Source organism: Meleagris gallopavo, chromosome 14 (assembly GCF_000146605.3).
Source record: "Meleagris gallopavo isolate NT-WF06-2002-E0010 breed Aviagen turkey brand Nicholas breeding stock chromosome 14, Turkey_5.1, whole genome shotgun sequence".
Classification (NCBI taxonomy): Eukaryota; Metazoa; Chordata; class Aves; order Galliformes; family Phasianidae; genus Meleagris; species Meleagris gallopavo.
This window is the reverse complement of record NC_015024.2, coordinates 10,367,131-10,392,338: the sequence shown is the minus strand read 5'-3', so window position 1 is coordinate 10,392,338 and position 25,208 is coordinate 10,367,131. Positions and strand designations below refer to the sequence as shown.

The 25,208-nt window shown below is 39.7% G+C and overlaps 1 protein-coding gene and 1 long non-coding RNA gene across 3 annotated transcripts in view; one reads left to right on the top strand and one right to left on the bottom strand.

Annotated features, from left to right (window-relative positions):
• The window catches only part of LOC100541214 (netrin-4), a 53,396-nt gene that overhangs the window by 20,264 nt on the left and 7,924 nt on the right, over positions 1–25,208 (bottom strand). For both annotated transcript variants that reach the window (XM_010718553.3, XM_031555575.1), the window contains exons 3-5: positions 13,945–14,208; positions 2,069–2,195; positions 1,517–1,705 (exon numbers count right to left, since the gene is read on the bottom strand). In XM_010718553.3, the coding sequence (XP_010716855.1) occupies positions 1,517–1,705; positions 2,069–2,195; positions 13,945–14,208 (580 nt within the window). The remainder of the gene's footprint in view (positions 1–1,516; positions 1,706–2,068; positions 2,196–13,944; positions 14,209–25,208) is intronic.
• On the top strand, positions 86–25,208 carry LOC116217171. The gene is made up of 4 exons (XR_004161310.1): positions 86–186; positions 19,728–20,049; positions 20,902–20,977; positions 22,480–25,208. It is a non-coding gene; the product is annotated as an uncharacterized LOC116217171 (long non-coding RNA).

Sequence of the window (25,208 nt, the reverse complement as noted above, 5' to 3'; positions counted from 1 at the left end):
TGTGGCTGACTGGCATGATCGTAATAAAGTTCTTTTAACAAGGTGAATTTCTGCTTATCCATCTGAACAGTTTTTCTTTTGCTATGCAGGAGGCACTGAAAGGCTTGTAACCAGACTAAAAAAGATGCAGAGGTAGAATCAAGGTCGATTTCACCCAGGCAGACCATTCTAGGGTTTCCCACACAGGTAAGCTGTATTTTCAAATGTTTTTTTTCCTCTCTGCTTTTCTCCTGTGCTCCTTGACTTTAGTGGTTATGTTGCTGGTTTCTATACCATCACTCTGGTATTAAACGCAAGCACTTCATACACAAATTCTTGCAGATACTGTAAGACTGAAAACTAATTTGGCATATAATTCTGTTCTCACTTCTGAGCAAATCTATTCTGAATAAAAACAGGACTGGAGAGAGGCCATCATAACACTACAGCATATGGGGTAAATTAGATAAGTTCATCCCAACCCCGTCTGTTGGTCAGTGTTGGTTGGAAATTATGAAATAAAAGAGAAAGGGTTGTGTGTAAGTCTAAGCTAGGTAGAAAGATGCTCCAGTGGAAAGAATACAAATGTGCAGAAATATATAGATGTGTTGTGCATGCTTTAAGCAGTATCACAGACTATTAGGCTCAAGGGAGAGGACTTTTTGTATCCTGAGTGCTTAAGAGAAATCTTGATGAAGACCAAACATGCATGAGTATAAGTGACAGAAGCTGATGTTCCCAGTGTTGGCAACTGATGTCTGAGTTGGAGGGAAGGGAGACTATCCAAAGGAAGAAATGAATTCATGTGTATTCTTGGATACAGCAACTTCCAAATAAATACCAGATGGAATAAGAAGTGTGAAATTTGGCGGGATACTCAGGAAACATCTAGACTAAGAGAGATTTGGGCTCATTATGGCTATGTTCCAGACTGGCTGGAGGCAAACTACCTTGATCCAGAGGTTATACACTCATGTTAGTGCCTGAGTTACTGCCTAACACATCCTGCTGAAGTGTTAATGAGGCAATTAATTTGGGCAGAGCACTTAAGGTACTGCTGTAGAATTCAGAGATAAGTCTGACAGCTCTGATTCATCTGTTCCAATAGGGGTACGCATCCCTGCAGTCATTATTGTAACACTGATGTTCACAGATACTGCACAATCAAATGGAATTTAAGAATATCTTTCACATAGGCACACCATCCACTGTCTTAAGAGAGATGCAGAAGAAGTCGTTAAATAAAACATGCCTCAAATGAAAAACAGAATCACATTATTTTAAATGCAAGCACAAGAATATACCTTTCATCAGAATGTAGTGCACCAGTGAACTATAGCAGTTATCATAAAAATTGTGATACCATTGAGGGCTAGACACAGAAAATCAGGAAAATGACTTTTGATCAGAAAACTATGGTCTAGAAATAAAGAACAAACAAAGAATAGTAATACCACTAACTGCTTCCATAGCAGTTGATTCTTTTAACGAGCTTCCACCATTCACTTATCTTCACTGAAGGAACAGGATCACTTACGTTTGCAGACCTCTGCAGAAGACATGGGTTTCCCTCTATCTCTGTAATACCCCGGTTTGCACCTATGACACCGATGTCCCTCTGTGTTATGCTTGCAGTTGTCACAGACTCCACCACTGCGTTTCCCTGATGCCAGCCAAACACTCAGATCAAAATGGCAGCTGTCAGCATGGTTGTGACAGCGACACTCTGATGGGAAACACAGAAATGTACTTCAGGCTTATCTAACAGGCACAACAAATGATACTGTTCAAATAGTATAATTTCCCTACTGTGAATCATGGAGGACATATATCTGAATGTAGCACATATTCTTTGCTTGCAATCTTTGATATTTCTTTAAAAAAGAAATCACAATTCCAACCCAAAAAACACCTAACCAAGAAGTTTAGCTGCCACATCTTACAGTAAGACAAGCCAATCTGATGGTATGGTAAGTTTTATAAAAACCTCAGAACACTACAATTTATGCAATCACAGCTAGAAGACTGCCTGCTGGTGGAGTGAGTGCTCACCCTGACACCCCGGATCATTAAGCTCTCTCCCACTTACTTTTGCATTCATTTGGTGCCCCACTTTTTCCATCTCCTGGCTTCCAAGGCTGATCGTTGTACAGTGGTGCGCATTTCTCACAGTGGTCCCCTGCTGTATTGTGGCTACACACACACTTCCCATGGACCTGTTGGAGAAAGAATACGTTCAAATAGCAACAGGCATTAACGTGGTGGAATATGCCCTACAGCCTCATGAGGCAGAGGGATTTCTGCACTGGTCTCCCACAGCTGGGAGCACTATTAAGAGACCAGCAGAGCCTGGAGCTCACCTGCAGTGTTATCACATAGCAGTAATGAAAAGGCCCAGTTAAGCTTTGAACTGTGTAAAAAAGCACTGTGCCTTAAAGTGTATACTATGGGCCTCAATGTGGTGCACAAGGTTCTGTAATCCTGAGCTACTTCGAAGAGGTGCAGACACTTGTACTGAGAGTGGCAAATAAAAATCCAGAACCAGACTGTCCCCTCTGTGCACTGTGGAGGATGCACAGCACTGTAACCACCCACCATCACAGCTCTGCCACTGCACAGTACACAAAAAGCAGAGGCTGAGATTTCATTTTGACTGCAGTATGAATTGAATGTAATCCTTTAATCTCACCATTAATGTGAATTACGCTTCTTCATGGTCTTTCCTGAAAGTCAGATTTCCCCTTTGCTGTCCTCCCCCAGCCCCATCCCACGTAGCAGGTAGCTTGGGATGAAGACAGAAATGTTCAAAAGAACCCTTGCATGAATGCTCTCCCCTGCCCCCAAAGCCATCTCCCTGCAGCAATTTGCTCCACGCTGCCCTGGTTTTTAATCCTACCAGACCAGATATGTCATGTAGCAAGCAAAGGGAATAGGCTGCAGCTGATGCCATTGCCCCTCTATGGCCAGCTGGCAGATTTGCTGCTGCACAGAGCGGTTGGCTGCTTCCTCACGGAAGACTGAGCACAGACTTCAGGGTATGCATTTCTGTCAGGGCTCAACACCAGTAAACCTCAGGAGGATACAGCTTGTAGCACATGATGTGATGCCTCTCCAGACCTTTGTCCGGGAAAGTCATCCATGTTCAAAGCCCTAAATAGGATGACAAATTAGAAACAAACAATAATACAAATAAGCAACAATACTGGGCTTCTCCCCATTTGAGTTTGGTTCTCCAGGCTTTTTAGTTCCCTCCCATGGACAAAGGGATTTAACAGCAATGATTCCTTTTCAGAAGAGCCACAAAACAGGGAAAAGGACCAGGATTAGAGAAAAAGTAAGCCTGACCCAGAACTATTAGGGGACACTACTTTTTAGTGTCCATGAACTATGGACCATCAGAACTTTACAACTCATTCCAAAATGGACTGGTACCCAAAATTTTAGATCAAATCATCCCTTAATTTAAGAAAAAATGACAAATTTTGTAATGAAATACACTGTAAGTTCACTTAAAAAAAGAGAGAGAGAAATAGGTATACAAAATAAACATTTATTCTATATGAAAAAGGAGAAAAAAAAAAGCACGAGAGAAATAGAGACTGTACAGCTGGGAAATGGCAGAATTAAACTATGCAATCTTGTTTTAGCCTTGAATGACATGATCAAATATTCATTATTCCACAGGACCCTGTGCTTACAGTGCACAGCACAGATGGTGTGAACACTCATGAACAATTATTCAGAGCAAATAGGAAAGTTTAGTCAATGAGAATCATCTAGGAGACTGCATTCTTAAGAAAAAATAGCTAAGAGGAGAGCACACCAGGAGGTGACACTAAAATACAGAAATGGGATCAAAAGAAGAGAGAAAAACAAGTAGAAAGCTGAGTTGTTTCTCAGACAAGAAAGGTGATTCATGGATCTAAGTGGCTATGACTAAAAGACTAGTTAACAGAAGAGAAATCAAGCTGTGAAAAGACCTCTTAAACTTAAGCAAGAGGTGAAATAAGGATAGAAGAGGCAGCAGTAAGAAACAAGAGAAACAATTTGTTCTTTTAGTGAGGAAGAGATAGGAAAGGTAGCCAGGGATTGAAGTCCAGGAAGGAACAAGAATGATATGTAGGAAAATGTCAGATAAAATAGGAAATGGGATATCTGCTCAGGGAAAGAAGAATGTGAGAATCAGACTCAACACAACTGCAGGCATGCCTCTCACTGTTATTCCCTGCTGAAGTAAGCTGTCAGCTCCTAGGTGAGTCCACAAAGCAGGCTGTGCTCTCTGCACAACACGAGACCTCAGGATCTCACTGGAATTCAATGATCAAATCATAGTAGAACAAACAATACAGATTGAGGGGGTACTACACTGTGTTTTAATTTCTTCTAGAAAGCAGGGTTGAAGTCCACATCGATAATGATGATTGGATGATTATCATAGAATAGCAAGGACATGAAGGGATGTGGAGCTACAGGGTGATCCTGGCAGAGATTGTGCTCTCACTGAGCACAGTATGGGTAGCAGGGAGCTGGCATTAGGGTCCATTGACAGCCCCAGACACATCACGATCAAGGTAACCATGGCTGTTCAGGAGCAGCAAGAGACAGGCCTAGAAATAAACCCACAACATTAAGCTGAAGTCTGATTAGTTTATTTCAGGGATTTACATGACTACATATAAATGTATTGGTACAACAGGTGAAAGATTAAGATCCAAGAGATCTGCATCTCACATATCTAATATTTCACTTTAATATTCAACATGTGACACCACATCACTCAACGCTTACTGATCCTTAGATATGAAAATACTTAAGCCTGTATGGGCTTTTCCACAGTGTTCATAGCTGCAAAAATTTAGTACTTGAGAAATAATACAGAATTTGTTTTTCTAACACCTCTCTTCATCTGCTTCCCCTCATTATTGTGCTAGCTCCACTTGTCTCCAAGGATGGCTCTCATTTCTCGAAGTGTCATTCTGTTAAGAGTTGTTGGTCTGACCAGTTTGCTTGAAGCTGAGCGGTACCTTCCAAAACTGTGCAAACGGATCAGGGAAATAGGTGCACTCACAGACAGGCAGTCTGTGTGATCATACAAACTACTGCATTTCATAAAACCAATCTGAAGTACTGTGTGCTCAACCTGTAATGGTTTGTGTTCTTGTAGTCCTGCTTTCAGAATGCTTTCAGCCAAGGTTACTCATGTCACTAATGCACGTGATGAGCTTCAAAAATGAAAACTGTAGCATTCAATCCTAATATCCTGCCTGCATCAAGCCTCCATTTTTCTGATCAGTTTTTGCAAAGGTTCAAAGTTGCTGATATATTGGCTGTCTAAGGATATTATCAATCCAGGAAAGGAACACAAATGTTATACTATGTTCAAGGCACCATCTTCAGATTTAGCAGCCACTTGAAAGCAAGTTCTCCTTTTGTGTCTTGGCGTAGCAGCTCCATTTTTAGACAGCGATTTAAAACATTCTGCTTTCCTTACTGCTCCTTTCTGTGTTGCCACTTTTTGCATCATGCCCTGAGTCATGTGTAAACTGGACTGTGGAACTAAATCATATTTTTTAAAAAGTTGTTTTTTTGTTTTTTTAACCTTGGCAATAATATTTTTAATCTGGTTTAATTCCCTGATCTGACTCACAGCACGGTTGTGCTGTTACAACAGTCTGGTATTGCTGCCAAAGGCTTTGATTTGTACATTTACCACCTGAGCAGCTTGAGTCATGACACAGAGGAGGTTATGGCTTCATGGATTTTAATGCCAGAATGATCAGTTCCAATCTTTTAGATCAGCCTGCTACACAAAGCCATGAATTTCATCCATATAGTTTTTCCATGGAGCTCAATAACATCTGGTTGATTTATTGTGAATAGTGTAGAACCATATCCTGCTTTTGTACAATGGTTTAAAAATGATATCTGGCCGCCTTTGTTTACAAAAATTATTTCACCTGAATTCTGCTCTTCAGGTGAGAAAACAAGTAGAAATGTTCCATCTCTGTAATACCTTGTAAATTATTTTTTAAATTCTGTTCAGCCAAGAATAATACCTCAAGCTTCTTGCTTTCTGATTGCCCCCTTAGTTTCTTCTACCTTTTATCCTTTCTCTAAACGTTGTGGTTGTTGCTCTTTCTCCTGAGCTATTCTCAGTCTATTTTATTTTTTCCTAATGAATGAAGGTTACATTTGGAAGCCTTCCAGAACAGAGCAACTGTTGCTGATTCAGAGAAAATGTTTGTCTTTGGGCTCTGTATTCACTTTGTAATGTCGCCAGAACAGTTTTGGATACAGCAGTTTGCAATGACATCAGAGGCTGGTCCCTTACCTGCTTTTAGCAAAACAGCCCTTTCTGGGTCATTTTGAATGGTTAAATACAAAACAGTGCATCCCTTCCCTCTGTTTATCTCGCAGCTCAAATGGGCTCCATTGTATCTCCAGATGCTGTGATGTATCTGTGCAGATTTATAATAAATTCTTCTCTATCAGGTCCTGAGGAGAGCACATGCAGTTTTTAAGAGGCCAAATAAAAAAAAACAAAAAAACAAAAAAACTTCGAGTTCGTCAAGTTCTCAAAGACTTAAAAAAAATAGGTGGCTTGGGAGTAAGTCCCAGATTACAGTGCTTGCTATGGGTAGGTTGATAGTTCAAATTCCTGCTCTAATCAGGAATGAAAAAAGCCATTATTTTCCTGTGTCACTTGGTTTCTGGGGAAAGTCTAATAAGTACATGTGTCTGAAGACTGGTATACATATGGGTGCTTTCTGAGGGAACTGAATTTCTGGCTTGTACTTGGCCACTATGGTAAATGAAGTCCGAGGGAACTTGGCAGGGGGAAGGAGAGCTGGGACGCTGGTAGCAAGGCCACCTGAGACCATATTGGGTTTGGGATCCACAGCAGGGGGTGAGCTAACTGCCACAGTTCCAAATTCACTAAACAGGTAATGGTGAAAAAAAAATATCTGTGAGTGTTTAGCTGAATATTCAGACTGGCATCACTAAGCCCCTATCTGAACAGCAACAAAGGAACAGGATAAATAGACCGGAAGAGGTACAAAATCCATGCTTGATGTGAGGGGATGCAGCAGACTAACCTCAGCGTGGGATGGTTTCAAGACACAGCTCCATCCTCTGCCTGATTCACCTCTGGCTGTCCTTAGACACAAGCTTGGCTATGTCTTCGCCCACATTTTGCTCCGTTTTTTACTGCTTTCTTCCTCAGTGCTAGCTTGATTTTTATTCATTTTTGGGCTGAGCCGTCCTTTTATTTTTACCTACAGTGCCAGCAACTCCATTATTGGTCTGCAACAAACTGCATGCAAGAAACAGCTGTCACACCAAAGTGCAAGCCCTAAGTTACAGCAGATCACCAGATCTTGGTGATTGTCTTAAGAATGGAGAGACCAGAAAGTGAAATGGGGCTTAATATTTTAATAGGTGAATACCTGAATCACTGTCTGAACTTAGACAGGTTTCTGCTGGTTAAACCATAGTGATTCTAGGGCTGCGTAATGGAAAATCCACTCTCAAAGTGAGCCTGTGAGCTCTTCCTTGATTTTTTACTTCTGTATTGAGTTAACTTGGCAGCATGCATAGCTCCCATTCAAGTGAAATTATGTTGAGTAATGGAACAGATGAAGCCAAGAGAAAATAGTTTTCTGCAACTTCTCTACAGATGGCTGCAGTTTGGAGAGTGGGGGAAGGGCAGGCCTGACATAGCACCAAACCAGCCAAATTTGTGAGGAATCTGTCCGACAACAGGGAGAAAAAGGGAGAGAAAGTCCATGATTTAGCAGAAAACTTCTGCATTGAAGGAGATGAATTCAAAATCCCTAATGAGCCAAAACTGATCTCTAGGTCCCTTCCAGCACAGTAAGTAAACTAAATCAAGGAAATGTATGTAGGATTTTATAACTTTTGTCCTGAATAATATGGATTTTTTTTTTAAATCCTCTGAAAACTTTCTCCATATGTTGTGTGCACCTGTCTCCAAAGCACTTAAATGCAAACTCCACGTACTCACAAGGTACAGCTCTAGAAATATTTGCTTAAGTCACTGGGAGGTTCTGTGGGGTTGAGTGCATCGGCTGAAAGGCCTCAAATATCTTGGTAAAGGAATGAAAGCTTTTGTTCTGGAAACACATGGGTGAGCTGAGGACAGAAACAGCGTAGGCATCTGTTCACAAAGACTTAATGTATAAGGCCAAACACAGAAGCCTGTGGCTGTCATATCATAGTAACTTCCTAGTGTTGTTGGCTGTCCAGCTTCACTTAGAAGATGTACAAATGAAAGGCCCTCAGAAATGTGCTGTACTGCAATGATGGAGAAGTGTTTGCAGAAAGCAGTGGCTGATAGCTCTGGGTAAAGCAGTTTTTTCTTCCTCTCACACACACACACAGATTCTTGAAGCTTTAACATGAAAAGCAATTGTTAAGAGAATTGCAAGTCATATTTTACCAGCAGTAGAATATATTTACTAGTGTTTTCAATCAAATGTTTCTACTAGCAGAGTTACTGTGGTTCTTTCACACAGATAACAGTAGCAGAGAACATAAACTCAGTGATTAAAACAAACAGAAAAATACTAATGAGAGCAATTAAGTGATGAAGTGCTTTTAAATAGCTCCTCCATTGATATTGCTTCTTATAAAAGCTGCCTTTAAAGGCTAATAGTGTCAAATAGGAAAGTGTTTGCTATTCAAGAAATAAGGGATAACTTGCTACAAGTAATATGCATATTTGCATAGAAGGTCTACCCTGAGACCTGATTCAGGAAAGCATTCAGGCATGAGTTCAAACACTATTTCTAAATAGGCACGCTCTTCTGATTTCAGCTTTAGCAGTAGTAAATGATATCCCACAACAGTAATGAAGTGCAGGAAAAACTTGTTGACTTTATAATTGCAGAATTCCTGCTGGCTGAACCACTATGTGGATCTGATAATCAAAACTGTGGTTGTTCTCTAAACCATACTCAAAACCTCATGTTGATGGTAGAAATGCCAGAGGCTGTGGTGGCAAACCACAGGTTCTTAGTAGTGCTCATGGAGAACTTGCACGGACATCAAGTTAAGCACACTGAGCCCACACACCCAATCTTCAAGAAGTGAAGTAAAGATGCAATATGCCATCATATTCATTTTCAGGGCACACCAAAGAAGCCAAATTAGCTGTCTTTCATAAGATGAAATAGCCCTCACAGACAACTCAGAGAGACAATGGTGTTGATGTTTTTGGTTGGCCATAAACTAGCTCCTGGCAGTGACAGAAGTGTTACTTTAATATGGCAGTCTTCAATCTCTATGAAACAGCAAGAGAACAATGGGGTATATAGGAAAGATCCTGCTTAGATTTATTCAAGTATTTTTCAGTTAATATTCCCAGTGGCTTTTGTGAGAATGTGATAAAATAGGATCTTCTGGATGTGACCTACAAGAGAAGTCTGAATATCCTTTTCTGATTTTCTTAAAGTAATTGAGAACTTAATTTATTTCTCTCATTTAGAGTATGGCTTTGAGGTCTATTTCCCCCCAGGAAATTAGGAACTCACTGAAGTTATCTGCTAACATTAAGAAGAACTTTTCCATGATGCTCCCCTGTCATCTTCCTGATCATCTCTGAACACAAATATCTGAAACTTTCTCATCCACCCACATGTTCTAACGGAGTGCCTTAATCCACTGTGGGTAGCAAAGATGTCAGTGAGACCACTTTCTTTTCATATAACTCATGGCTACTTTTTAGTCCATAATTTATATGATCCTGTGCTTTTGGATCATTATGGGCAGAGCTTTAAGGCCTTGTTCAGTTTTAATTAAAAATATATATGTATGTTGGCATAGGCATCTGTTTCTAGAATTTATTCTAGAAAATCTAGAAGATTTTTGTTTTTATTTTAAACACTCCCTACACTACTGGCATAGCTGGTATACACAGGCTAAACTTTTTCTTCATAAAACCTACACTTTTTGTTGCCATCTGCAACAGAGTGAGTTCACTTCCAGGCAGCTCTGAGTACTGGATAACACACAGGCTGGCAGAGCTTGAATCAGATAATGTGAAAACTTCATTGGGGGATTGTCAGTAGAACTGCACAAGATATTTGCAGAGGAGATAATATTTGCAAGAGTATGACAGCCAAGTTGCCTAGAAAATCTCTGCAGAAAAACAAGTTTTACCTTATGTAACCTACTTTAGGCCAAACAAGGAATCTCACTTAGGACCAGATCTTGCTCCCTCTGAAGTAAGTGGAAAACTTCCCATTTGCTTCATTGCGGAGCATCAGACCCACAGGGAGTCTAGTTTGTCTCTATAAACAGGACAAAGAGGCAAAAGAAACATCTGAGGCAACTTGTAAGTATTTCCTGGCAGTGAAGGTACCAAAAAGAAAAAATCCTAAAGCTTTCGTCAAAAACATTTTAATCTACATTTGCTTTCCTCTGTCCATAGTTATTTCTCATGCACCAGAAAGATAATTGTGAAATGTTTGGCAAATGGAAAGGAATTTGGTCTAGATTCAGTATTCTGTCTGTGTGCACTTTCTGCTTTGTAAACATTGCATGTTCTGGAAGCAACCCTGGGCTCAGATAAAATACATTATTGAAGCAGATTCTAAACCTGAAAACTGTTCCTGACTTTGCTGGAATTCAATAAAGAAACCATGTGCTACAAAGCAATACTTGTATACCCTGCAACAGCAGAATGTGGGACAGGAGTACTTCCCAATGGTGGAAGAGACCGTATTCAGGTGGCCAGATCCTAATAGTTGTTTCCATTATAAGGGCATATTATTGCCCAACATTTAAAAGAAAATGCACCTCTTTGGTTTCTGCAGCAAAATGCAATGTCAATAGACGATTTCCCACACTGACAAAGGAGCTACCTTAAAAAAAATTGAATACTACAGGTTGTGAAATTCAGAATTTTATCCTTAGCTACCGAAAGAAGCTACTTAAGTTGGGTATGGCATCTATGTTTGGTATGAGGAAAGGATACAGAAGACAAGAAAATATCACTGTTTCTAGCAACAAACTCCAAATTCAAGATATGTTTGCCCAGAAGTTTCTTGCCTATTGCTTACAGTTCCCATCTTCATTTCCCCAAATCTCTCTTCTGTCTGACATGATATTCTTGGTAGTTAATAAGAGAAATAAGATCTAGATAAATTGCACTGAGCTGGCTGCATAACTCATTACCAAAAAAGATGATGTCTGCTGTCTAACTAAGGGATCAAAGGACATTTCCATTGTATCCTATGGAAAAAAAGACTACATTATTCTTGCTCCACTCAGTTTCTGCTAATGACCTATGAGCAAATAGAGCATGCACGACACTTTCTAAGATTCCAAGTTAACATAATTTTATCCCATTTGGAGGTCAGTCTGACAATCTGCATTTGTCTTGTATCATTAGATTCTATGATACCATGGCATCTGTGATGGCAATTGTCATACAGCTGCATTTCCTATTGGCATCCTCTATCAAAAATCTAGAAGATGAATGGATTGTCGTGTCTGAATCGGCAGATCCACAAATAAGCTGATAATTGGCAGATCATCTAATAGTAATACATCATCTATTCCCTCCAAAGTGGAGTTGAAAATGTTGGTTTAAAACAGTCAAGAAATGTGCTTTAGTCTTCTCCATTATTTAGGCTCTGTATAGTGTTAGTATAGCAATGGTACAATTATTACAAATGGAGGAGATTTCATTCAAGAGTAAGAAAAACAGATTTAGCAGAGTTATATACCTCCCAAGACCTAAGTGCAGAATGATCTCAAGTTTTGGGCCTATCCCATGGCAAACAATTACTGTTGTTTTCTACATGGACCTGTTTTTGTTTTTGTTAACTACAGAGAAAAAAAAAAGACAAACATCACATAAAGATTCTGAAATCTTAAGAGACTGAGACTGCTATTACTTATGCCTTTCTGTGGTCCGTGTTTTTCCAGCATTTTATTTACGTACTTGAATGCAGACAAGGAAACATGAATCTGCTCTGCCTTCATGCTGTGATATCACCCACGCTATCCATAAAAAAACTGTCTTGAGACTTTCTCTGCCCGTGTGTGTGTTAAATATTAGATATGGCCAGCAGAATGAATCAGTGTTGTTTTTAACATCTCTTTTCTCTGTTCTGCTTTAATCACTATGGAAAAGCAGAGCACTTTTCATGTCTCTACTAAGAAAGGAAAATTACAAGATGAGAAAGATTACTATTATAAAGTAGTTTGGCTGATATGAAATGCATCATTGGTGTTTTCCAATCAACAGCAGAGGCCTTTTCCTTCTGCACATAGGCAAGGATGTTACCATACCATAAGATGCAGAGTTGTATGCTTACCTAAATGCCCTCATTCTAGTGGATTTTCACTGTATGAATGAAAGAAAATAGCAGTAAAATAATATGATCAGCTTTACTCCCAGCTAATGTGACCTGGGAGTAGAATTTTCAATTTCAACCACAGTTCTCTGGTCAGTACAAAAAAGCAACAAGCAGGGAAGGATATGGTAAGAACCTTCCAGTCATATCAGCAGAAAGAACATCAACTTCTCTCTAAAATGACTGGGAGAAAGGGGACAAGAAAGAGTCACCTTATTTTGGCAGACACTGAGAAAGAATTTTCAAACTGTCAAAGTGAGAACAGTTACTGAAGGATGCTGTTGAATCTCTTTCATCAAAATTACAAAAAAAAAACAACCAACAAAACCCAACAAAAACAGTTCAGCAGGCATTCACTAGTGAATGGCTGAATGGCTTAGGAATGCCTGATAATACCTTAATGCAAGGTCTTATACCATTGTCTTCTCCAGCCCTCATCTAGAATTCTAGAGGTAGTTAAAACTCTGGAAGGCTTTTCTCACTTCCTGCTGCTCTTGAATTCCTGATTAGACAAAGACTTGATAATATCTATGGATAATATCTATGCCTGTATTGGATACTGAGATGCATCCACCCCCTTGTCTCCTGAGACATGACTCACTTGTGAAATGTGTTTCATCAAAACTGCTTCACCTTCTGCCCCATGAAGTCACTGATGGCACAAGAAGATTCTATTCCCTTGTGACCAGAAGAAAAAAAGATCCAGCCACAGTTTACAATGGCTATGTCAGTAATACACACAATATTTTTGTTTTCCTCTTCTGATGGGCAGTGTTTATTCTTCCACCAGCTGTATTCATTTAGCCTGTTATTCATGTACTTGGTTTCACCATGTGTGTATTTAACAGTTTGCAGTGTGGAGGATGCACTCTTTAAACAGCTTTTCTCCACACATTTTGTCTTATGTGGGTCTATATTAGTAGTTATCAGAATCTGATAACATCTCAATGTTAAAATATTGTAAATTAGCTTAATACCACAGATGGAACAGATTCAGAAATGATTTTGCAAATATTGTGAAAGTTATACAATCCTAATTATCTGTTCAATATCTGCATCTGAACCTAGAAAACCTGAAAGGAAGACAATGAATACACATTCCAGAAGAAAATAAACCAAACCATACATCAAATGGGACAGAAATTAGCTGAGGATGTACTTCTTGGGTCTATTGTGTTAGGGTACACCAGGTTATTTTGGCTTTCAAAACCCATTACAGAGACAGACATCCTACTGGAACAGTGACATCATTGACTAGTTTAAAGTGGCTTGAGCTCTCTCAGTGATGTATGTGTTTTGACAAACTTGGATATTTGGTTAGCATCATTTCCCTTGGATTGTTATTATACTCCTACTATATAGTACTTGTAGCTAAATCAAAACATAGACAGCAGTAATTACCAACAAATAGCAGCATCTAAGTATGCATATAAATACTGAACAGGGGACAGCTGTGGTGTTAAGGAAGAATATTCCTATGAAGTTTGGCTTCTTTTACTTTTTATTTTAGGTTCTAACAAATTTTAAGCAAGTTGAAGGATACTTAAGTCTACTAAATGAGTGAATGTCATGGACTCACCACATTCTCCACTTCTCCTGTCCTGTTGGCAAGTTCACATTCTTCTGCATGCCCATTGCAAAAGCAGCTGCCCCGGATGATCAGGTCATAAATAGCATAGTGGGCAAATCTCTGAGGTTTCTCTACCAATCCCAAACCACGGCATGGACATTCCTGTCTTTTTAACAAAAGGAGGCGGAGGTTGGTGAGTTTCAGGAGATCTTGAGCCTCAGGACTATAGGGATCTTCAATCTTGTTAGATGGAGTTAAGGCACGATAGATCACCTGAAATATAGAAGATACACACTCAGGAGAAGATGTAGGGGTCCGCACATGCAGAAAACATTGTGAGGTGTTGTTCAGGAAAAAGTAATAGTTCCTATTGAGAAGGCTCCACATTAACAGTTGTCTGGCTGTGAGTGATCCCTGAGCACGACCACAGTTACCAACCAACAGCCCTGCTGCAGCAGGTGACTGTACCTGCTTTCATCCCATCGTATGTGAAATAGAAAACCAAGGCTTACTGGCATTAATATAACATTAATGCCATCCAAATTTTTCAAAGCATTTTAAGCACATGGCTCCAGCAGAGTTCCAGAGTCAGGTAAACTAAGGCGCTAGAGAGATATGTGACAGAAGTGAGAACTGTGACCACACTTTTGGTATAGTCCCTTCAACCATGCACTAGAAAATACAAGTTGGCTTAGGGTGAGTAGGCATTGAGAGAAACCAGTCTTCTAACAAAGCAAGCTAGTTTATTCATTGGAAGAGGAGAAATAGCTATGTTGCAATCAGCTCACAGGACTGCAAGGCTTTGTGCCCTCCAGCTGTCTGCAAATTGTAACTTTGGGTTCTTTAGCACTGTCTTCTAAGTGATGACTAACTCCATTCTAATTCTGTCTAACTCCATTATGGGAGTGAAAGGTTTGTTTCCATATGGATTCCCATATGGATTCCCATATGGAAACCCAAATGTGGGTTTATTTTTTTGTTTCTTTCTTAGTTGGTGTACCAAACAATTTAAACACTTGTAGCATATAAAATATTATTCTTCTTTTTGCTCATAGGAGCCAGAAAAGAGCTTGTGGTACATGCTTGGAAGATAATTCTGTTGGATGTTGATGGCACGTGGGGAAATAAATCCCCTTAAATCAACAGGATCAGCTGCCAGGCTCTGCACAGAGCTACACCTGTCAGTAATGCAGTGAAGGCAGCAGTACATTTCCCACCTCCCTGCAGCATTTTCTGTTTGGTTAGCTCTGGTCTTCCTTTTAATTCCCTCCTCTTGTACTGTCAGCTGTTTACAAAGCTACAGATACCCACATTTGTGAGATCAGAGGTGTCTTGTTTGATAGAGCCATGGGCAGTTTGCCCAGGCTGTGCAATGCAGGTGCCTACATTCCCCTGACCAAAGAAGCCATGACAAAATAGCCTAGGCCTTTCCACACCAAAGTCTACATTCCCCCAGTCAATGGAACCATGAGAAAATGGCCTAGTCTGTTTTGTCCAGTGCCCAGCATTTCCCGTTACTGATGGATTCAGAGGACAAAGACCAAATCTCTTCTGTCCGGTTCCCCTAATCCCACGTGGTCTGGTCTTTTTGGTGGAAGGCAATTTTATGCACCCCCTCTCCTTCTTCTGAGTCCCTTGTGGACCACATAGAGGTGGAATCGTTTCCCAGAGTCCTGAGCACCTGGTGATGTACAGACACACATCCTCCTCCTGGATGGGTGAGCCAATTCATCCAAGACCAAGGCAGTGAACTGAATAGAATTGCTCTGCAGACCTTCTAAGCTCCAAGATCTCAAAGCAGGTTAAAAGCTAACTACTGGGGCATTATTGGCTAAAAGTCCTTGTGAAACTGTTTTAAATTGGCATAAAACAGAGGAGTCAAGAGGTAAGGCAATTGTTCGATAACCAGTTTTTATAAGCTCCTCTCTCACACCTGACTTCCGTGTCAATGGCATCTCTTCAGGAGAGTTGCTTTGATATTCTCTTAGACCTATCAGTGGTATTGTGAGTGGGGATATTTATAGCTTAGAGGTCCCATAGGAATTGCAACATTTGTTTAAGAAAAAATGAGTATTCCATTCCAGTTGAGGTACAAGAGTTTGCTTGTATGATTAATTCATGACATATTTCTGTCTGGAATAAGCTCAGCGGTGAGGCTGGGTTTGTTCATCCTTCTCTCACCCAAAGAAAGATTTGTTAAATGTTAAAGATCTGATTTGGGTGGCATAACATTTGTGAAATCTTTTGGGAGTGGAAGTTATAGATGTTCTTCTTGAATTCAGCATTAAGAAATTAGATGCGAAACAGCCAAAGATATTGAGGAGTTACTTAAAAATATTTTGTGTCAAGAGAGTTAAAGTAGTTTTGTTTTGCCAATCTGAGTCAGTTTAGGTGAGCTGCATTTTGCATTGAAGCAGCACAGTTTTAGTTAGTATCAATAACAGCATTGTTTTATATATGTATAAAACTTGAAAATTGAATTTTCCCCCTCTTCATAATTAGATCAATAAATTTAGATTAATTAGTAAATAATAACAATGAAATAAAGTTAATAAATTTAAATTAATAAACTTATATCTGTAAAATTCTCTTAGAATCCCTAGATGTGGATGTTCAGTGCACGTAGAATTTTAAAAATAACAACAATAGGTCAAAGACAAGAATTTGGCAGTCTCAATCATTTCTACATAAATGTTTGAAAGATCAGATTAGACATAGATCTAAGACTTAATGAATTCATAGACTCATAAGCTCTGGGAAGAGATGCTCCATCTCTCCACTGTGTTATTTATTCTTCTTTTTATTTCACCAGATTTTATTTTGCTTTCTGAAGCCATTTGGCTTATGCCTTTTGCCTAGCTTAAGAAAAACATGATGCACTCTTCATCTCCCAGAGATATCTTGCAAATTTGCAATCTTCCATTATATTCAAGTAAAAAAAATTAAGACAATGTGATGAAAAAGAAATATGTTCTAATAATTAAGATGCAAGCTCTGAAAAGAGTTTCCCAGTGATATTCACCATAAGGCCATTTCTCATTTAAGTAAATATCTGATATCTGTCTGGTATCAAGCTTCATGGAAGTTCCATTTCTTTTTTTTCTTTTTTTTCCTTTTTTTTTTCTTTCTGTTCTTAATGTAAACAAAATTTCTATTATTTGTAATCATTGTAATATCTATTTCTGTTCTAAAACTGTTCTAATGCCCCCTCCCCCCAGTCATTTCTCTTAGCATCCGTGTGTAGTTTTCATAAAAGTAGCATAAGCACAGAAGAAAATGTTGGTGACTAGGTCTGTTAAGGGCTGAACAACTTAGACTTAGGCACAACGTAGAAATATTTCAGTTTCAATAGAAATGTGTGATGCTCCTTTATGGGCTCAACCCTCTGTGGAAATGCATCCTAGATCCTGAGTTTCCCTATAATCAGGGGCTGACACTGGAGCTGAATGCTGAGTAGGGCATTCATGCTTATCAGCATATCTGCTATCAAGCGCATATTTGTCATTCTCATTTTCAAAAGTCAATCAGCTACGCCTCAAAAAGATGGTCACTACCCTGTCCTCTCCTGACCTTTTTAAGAGCAAGGAAGTTTGGAGAATGCTGTAAATGTGCAAAGCTAAAAATGATAGCCACTGTTAAAGGATGGTTTTGTTGTACGCAAGTTGGCACAGCTTCACATAGGGTGATGTTTTATCCCCAGTCAAGAGGTCATCTTCATTCCAGAGACAGTGTCTCAGATTTTTGATTTTTTGCCACATGTTTTGCCTCTCCATTCCTGATACAGATAATTCTGTTTTCTTAACCTGATCTTCCAGCCAGTGTTAGTCAGAAAAGATGTGGACACAACAAAAGTTCCCCTTTGCAAGCTTATAGCCTAAGGTCAAGGAATATGAGACATAAATGGAGAGGAGAGCCAATTCATGGCCTCATACAAAAGAAGATCCTTGTGCAGAACAAGAATTTGGTATTACAAATCATCCTTAAGCTATGCTGATCATGTTGCACACAATCAGGTTAATGAGGTCAGAAATGTCTGCATGCTTATACTAGGCCCCTCAGAAGGAAGCTGCAATAAAAACTCTCATCAGTCCTAAATCCTCTACATTAAGAGATTTTCATGTGAGTTGATTTTGCTCATAAAGGAATAGTAAACAATTGTGTCTCAGAATTTTTCCTACCCAGTGGCAAATATCCTCTGATCTATTTGATGGAGCCTCTTGACTGAAATTCTTCCACCTTGTGGAACAGTAAAGTTTACTACACAAGTAGTCTTTTTTTTCCTGTTTTGGTATAGTCTGAAGCACAAAGAAAGTCTAGGTATTCTCTTAACTGTCAGAAAGTTCACTCCAGTGATTCATGGAATAGAGCTTCTTATTCCACATCCGCCACTCCTCTGTCCTTCTGGAGAATAAGACTTAGTAGCAGGTACAGAATATATAATTTCTTTCTTAAAGAAATAATTATGCTTGTGATTTTTAAAAGTTATCTGATATAGCTAAACCTGGCTACTTTCAGTACAGTGGTGTCTTGAATTCATTCTGTCTTTTCCAAAACAAAAATGGCCAATATCCCTTTAATTTACATTTGTTTTGAGGTTACTCAGTAATGCAGCCAGTGTGGCATTAATATTAATATTCAGGCATTGCTGCCAATATGATGATGGGAAAGACTGCACAATCAAGGTTAGAGACAGACAAAGCTGAAGACACATGCAGACTTTTTTCTTTTCCTCAAACTAATTGTTTTCTGTAGCTTCAGCCTATCTACATATACACAGCCCTACGTCTATGGCAAGTTTTGTAGGGAGAAACAGTGTCTTCCATCAAGTCAGAAAATGTAGTCAGAGTGCAAAATCTAGTCTGCTGGACACAACAAACTCCAGTTTACAGTCTGTGTACAGGGAATGGACAACATTATCTCTGTTCTACACAACATTCCATGAGGATCTCAGAACACTTCCTTACTCACACACGGCGCAGTGTCCTTTTTTCATTATGAGAAAAGATATTTGCTCTGAAATGGCATAGGGGGATGAGGAGTTCTGTGATGCAGACAGCTCTACTGGGACCTAGATTGAGAACAAGAGTCTCATTTCACTCTTCTGTCATGGAAAGTTCAACACCGAGTTACCATCCGTGTCAAGCAATGTCAACCAAGCAGCATCCTCATAGGAGAGCATCCATTTCTCCTCAGTAGAGCCACTTACCTCTTTAGGCCTTGGCTGAAACCTCACATGTGAAAAGACCTAGTAAAGGATGTAGTCTGACTATGACAGTGATACGTGAGTAACAACAGAGCTAACAGTAAGTGCTCATTAGCCAGGAGTTCAAAAGTTACAACAATGGATTTCTAAGATATGTAGATGTAGACAAGAATTTTTTTTCACAGTTGAGACTTAAAAAAAAGTCATGGCTACTTCACTGAGCTTCTATGAAACAGGATGAAAAGAAAAAATGGTTTGATATCTGCTGCCTATTATGTCAGGAAATGTAGAAGTAATGCTCAGAATGCTGCTGTGCCTTCCTGGCTGGTTTGTAAGGTGCCAAATGTCTCTGCAATGGCTCATTAAAACCAGGTCAGGGCAGGACACTTGGTGCCCTCCTGAATTCACTTGCACGGATGGGAATCCTGGACTGGTCTCACGTCAGTTCAAATTCCCTTCAGACACAACTATTTGAGCCCCTTAATTCTTCCTCCAGGGAAGCAGGGCCTGGCAGTGCTATCTGTTTGTTTACACTGCTGGTGTTAACTGCTTCCTCTCAACTTGTCTCTGCATTTTATCTCCTCTACAGTTCAAGTTAAACGAAATGCTGAACAGACGGCCCTAGTCATAACAACCGGGCACTTACTTTCAGGACTGACTAATCCCTCCTGGAATCTTTTCCGGCTGAAAGTCAGAAAAACATCATGCAACTTTAACGGACAGCCCTGATGACAGACAGTTCACTGCAATGCAGGACCCCATCCTGGTGTATCAGCTACCAGGAATTCAACCTTATGAGGCATTGAGCACCTTTCTTTTTAGTGACCCACCGCTGTATGAGAACAGACTTTAAGAAGTCACTGAAGCCTTAGTGGTGACCTCTTGAATTATTGATGTTGCCACTTAATGAGGTATGTGTCGGAGGGGAGGGGGATCCTTCTTTGTTTATCAAAAGGTTTGGCATGAATACAGTAAAGGAAAAGCCTGAGAAAAGACAGCAAAAATTGTAGATGGTTGGAACAGGATCACATACATTCCACTTAGAGCCCTGGCCTGGTTTGGTGTCTGTGTGCAGGTGGTTCCCCTCTACAGTAATTGTTCTCAGAGAGGTTCTGTGAGTGGAAAAAAGGCAGCAGAGATCTACAATATCCATATAGAGGCAAAGACCTTTCACAGGGTTGGCTGTGGCTTCTAACAGCTTGGTGGCTTTTGAAGCAGATAGAACTGCGTCCCATCACACCATGTCTTCATCTGATACTCACAGAGTGTGTTTAGAAGAGTGACTAAAGTCTTTTAACTACAAAGCAAGTCCACTCATCTTTGATAAAAGACACTGCTGGGGACTTCTGTCCCTAAAGAGGTCACCACAGGCTACAAAATGGAGAATGAACAGGTCTTCTGCACAAGGCACATTTAACATGTTGCCATAGAAACCAGTTACCTAATTCAGCCGTACACAATTCTTCCAGCCCCCCAGTGAATTCCAGTAATGGGTTTATTATATCACACTTCATTGGTGTCATCTGTCACACAGACATAAATGGATCAGCCTTTGATTTAAAACTACCCTCCACTAGCCAGACCCAATAGTAGAAGTGACTTCTTTTGGATTTTCTGGTTAAAAGCAGGTCAGTGTCAGTGTTATACCCAGCTTTGCATGCTAATGTCTTCCTTTCATGCATACATCATTGCCAATGGAAGAGAACATTTGTTTTCATTTCCTGATATTTCAGTTTATTAAAAACGTGCTCTTAATTTCTCAGATCCTTGACTGCACATGCTGTCAGGATGCAGGTTGAAATATTTTGGTCCCTATTTCCCCCAGCTGCTGTTTGAACTGTAAGTCACACTAACGACTCATACAATGTTGTGGTCATTTCTCCTTTTGTTTGGGCCAGAGATTTGATTTGTGTTAGCTGACCTGAAGGTTCGTTTTAGGCTTCAACCTCATCTGTTACCCAGAGAAACTAGAGGCTCCACTGTGCTACCTCAACACACCACCTTCTTGGAAGGAAAGACTCCGTAACATGCTTATTGGGTTATGATAAGCAAATGGGACAGACAAAAGGCCTTGATTTTTAAAACTAGTTTGACTGCTGTACCCCTAATTAACTTGACCTATCAAGGTGTGATTGCAACCCTTTACATGATGGTTGGAGCCGGCTGTCAGAGTAGCTGGCCCTGATTCAGCTACAACTTGGAGACAAAGATGAAAAATGTATTAGAACTGGCAAAGGCCTATGGAGACGCAGGTTTTTGGCATGCTCAGTAAAAACAAGGACTTCTAGTGAAGAGTGGCAAGACACCAATGTATCATGCTCAAGTGGCTTGCAGACTAAGACCAATGAAAGAAAATGCTTGCAGTGATCTGAACATGCTTTGTAGTTTTTTTCTTTCCTTGCTGCAATTCAAAACATACTATATACAGTATTACAAACGATTAAGGAAGCATGTCTAGTACTTCTCCTAGTTAATGGCAGGGCTGCTAAGCTGAACTGGTGGAGTTTAAATGAATGGGTGTCAGGCCCACTATTCACTTTCAGATTTCAGCGTTATATGACTTTGGATGATTATCTTACCTGTATTAAAATGATCTATGAAATACATAACATTGTTGAGGGTGTGTGCAAACATAACTAATGGACAATGATGAACAACCTAGAGAAGTAGAAGGTCCTTATTAATATCTAATGGCAACAATGAATGAGGAAGGAATAGTTGGTCAAAACTGAGTTTGAAAACTAGATCTCTGGAAGCAGAGCAGGAAGTTTGTGAGACCACCATAACCAATGAGCTAATAGTGTGGGTTTCGTTGTGGCTGAGAAACAAATACTCAGATTGATATCCTGTGAATTCAACTAATGGAGATTCTTATTGGAAGAGATAGACCAGATGAAACACATGTTTTGTATGCAACTGGTAGAGAATAAATTGCACTGACTCCAAGATCTGAAAGTATCAATAGATTTAAGGTTTTATTTTCCCAGAAGAATTAAAATGAGGAGATCCAAGACCTGAGATTCTAGCTGCAAAAGTCCAGGAGCAAGGAATATAATAAATGTTAGAATAAATGAAAACTGCAAAAGGGACATTAAAAAGTCATCCCCTTGCACTTGTACAGCATTTGTTCCCCAAAGTATGACACCATCTGTCTCAGCTATGGCTCATGTGAGATGGAGATGTGTGACCCTGACAAAAGGTGAAAGATAAAAGGATAATTTACAAGAGATGGCAATGCAGCTTAATTTAATGATGCACTGTGGGTTTTTGTGACATTGAAACATCACCCACCTCAATGTATTTTGCTTCCATTCTAACCTCCTTTTCTGTTATGCCCCCAGCCTCTCTCAGTGATCCTGAAAGATCCTGAAGTGCTGATTCAGGGACACACATCTCAATTTATAGATGCGTGTAAGTTACTGCCTTCTCTGCTTCTCTGCTTCTACCTACATTCTCAGTTCTGGAAGCCAACTGGCCAGAAGTCTTTCCCATGATATGTCTCCTATAGGTTTTGAACTTAAGTGTTAGTAAGCTATCCCCTTTGTCGATTCCTTTTGTGCCCTGTTAAAAAGGAATTTGCATCGCTTTTATAAGTGACTAGAACGGTGGCCAAGAAAAACCTGACTGTTATGCAGTAGAAATGACTTTGACTTCCTCAGTAGAGAAGACTGACATTTATCTCAGGGCATTAATTAACATTTAAGTTGAAAACAATTTTGATCATTTCAGAAGTGTCAGCTTGTGATGTGAGCTCCTCAGTTCTTCAAGGCTTATCCAACATCAGTAACTGGATAGGTCAGAGCAACAGTAAAAGAAGCAGAGAACACCACATAAAGTACTGGTGGGGATTCAGCTTCAGTCCACCTCAGTTGAGAGTCAGTGCTCGAGGGGATGGGCTGGTGATATCTGTGAGATCTTTATAATAAGTAGTAAAATTGGAGTTCTGAGATTCATAGGCAAAGCTCCCTTGAGACTTGTAGTAAGAGTAGCAGTGTCATTCAGGCAAATCTGATCAGGTATAATTTTAAATAACTAGACTCTGGCTTCTTATACTTTCATTCACAAAAGAACTTGCTGCATCATACTGTTTACCTGAAAAGTCTAGTGCTCTTACACCTTTTTCACAGCAGTATTTCATGGATGGGTTAAGAGGTCTCTGTAAAGTCTATCCAGAGCCTTAGAATCCATTTGGGTTTGTTTGCTGTGAAACAGTATTTGTCTTGCTGTCCAGATGTCTGCGTGCTGCTTTGAAACTTCAACTCTCCATCCCATGGAGGAAGTGACCTCTGCAGGTATTCAATTCCTGTAACAATTCATTAAAGCATTTGGGAACCCTGCAGAGGTATGGCCTGTACATTTATGAACATTCTTACTGTTACTATTGTTTTCTAACATCTACCACTACAGCACAGATTGATTAAGTGTGCATGTATTCATTTCAGTGTGGTTGCTGCCTGAGTTGAAAGAATCATTTTGACACCTGTAATCACAAAGGCTTGCGTTGGATGAATGTTTTATTATTTGATTTTCTGCCAACCAACTCTCAGATTTGTTTTAGCAGCAACACATGGTCTTAATGATATTCCCCAAGGTTAAGCAAGCATGAAAACCAACATAATGTAGGGCAACAAGGAGATACTGTATATAGAAGGAAGAGTTGTTTTTTGTATAAGGCCAAACCATTTGTCTCAAACACTGGATTCTACCCTTTATTCCACCAGAATTGTGTTGTTCCACCACAAACCACTTCACCTTTCTGTGCTAGTCTTTCATCATCTGTGAAATGACAACAGGACCCTTAATGTATGCTGAAAATCTTTAAATAGATCCTGAAAATACTTCCAGATTTTCAATTGGAAGGCACAAAAGAGTAAAAAATCCTAATAGCTGCGTAGATTCTATATTGACGTGGCAAACTGTAATCTCCCAACAGGAGACATTTGGATATATTTGACTTAAATGTATTCTAACAACTGACTAGCAGAATTACTACTCCGGGAACAAGACAGTAGTTATATGATTTGCTCCAGATTTCTAATACACAGAGATGTTTTCCAGCTTTGCTGCACAAATATTAACTCCGTGTCTCCTTACTGTTGTTTTTTCTGTCTCAGTAAGTACACTAATTTTTCTTCTGAAGACTATTGGAATTGTTGAGCTTAATTTGCAGTGTACTATTAATGCCAAACCTGTGTGATCATTTCCAGACACGGAAACCAAAAGGACTGTGACTTCTCTAGGGAAGAGAGAAGGAAGCGAAAGGATTCCAGTCTCTGGTGAGGTTATAGGAATGTCTCATAATCTCTAGGTGTGCTTTTCTATCTCCTCTAAAAAAAGATACCAATCATACTTACCTTCCTTCCCATCTACATTGTTTTGAGATTAATGAATTAAAAGGGTTGTAATTAAACTAAGTATCTGATTGTAGCAGAAATGCTAAGTCAGGGCCTGAACAAGAGATCGAGCACGTGGTGGGAAGAGAGGGCCAACCCAGGGGAGCTCAGGTGCATGCAATGCCATGCAATACCCCTGAGTGATTGGAACGATGGAACCGGGATCCAGCCCTTCCCAGACCTCATTTAAGGGTTGGCAGTGGAGGCAAGGGTATCTTGCTAGAGGTCCTTGTTTACTTGAGGCTCTTCTAAGGGTAAGCAGATTATTATTATTTTTCCCTTTGTTTCTGTGTCTATGACTGCTGCATTTGGGTTTTTTCTCGCTTGCTGCAGCCTAGGACTTTCCTACCCTTCTACTGTGTGTGCTTTTCATTGTATTATAGCATTACACTGATAACATCAGTAATGTTTTTCTTGGGAATGTCTCAGAACAATTGTATACTTATTTTAGAGGAAAGCCCTCTGCTTATTTAATTAGAGTATTCATACCAAGGGAGGACCCTTTCCTCCAGTTCACTAGTGAAGCCTGGTTACTCAGTCCCACTTCCTGTCTTATTTCTGAGGTTTATAGGTAGGTACAATGTGAGATGATACCCTTAGCAGGAATGGTTGCATTAAATGTATGGAGAAATACATATTTGAACCATCTGGGGCCTTTTGTATAGAAAAAAGCACTT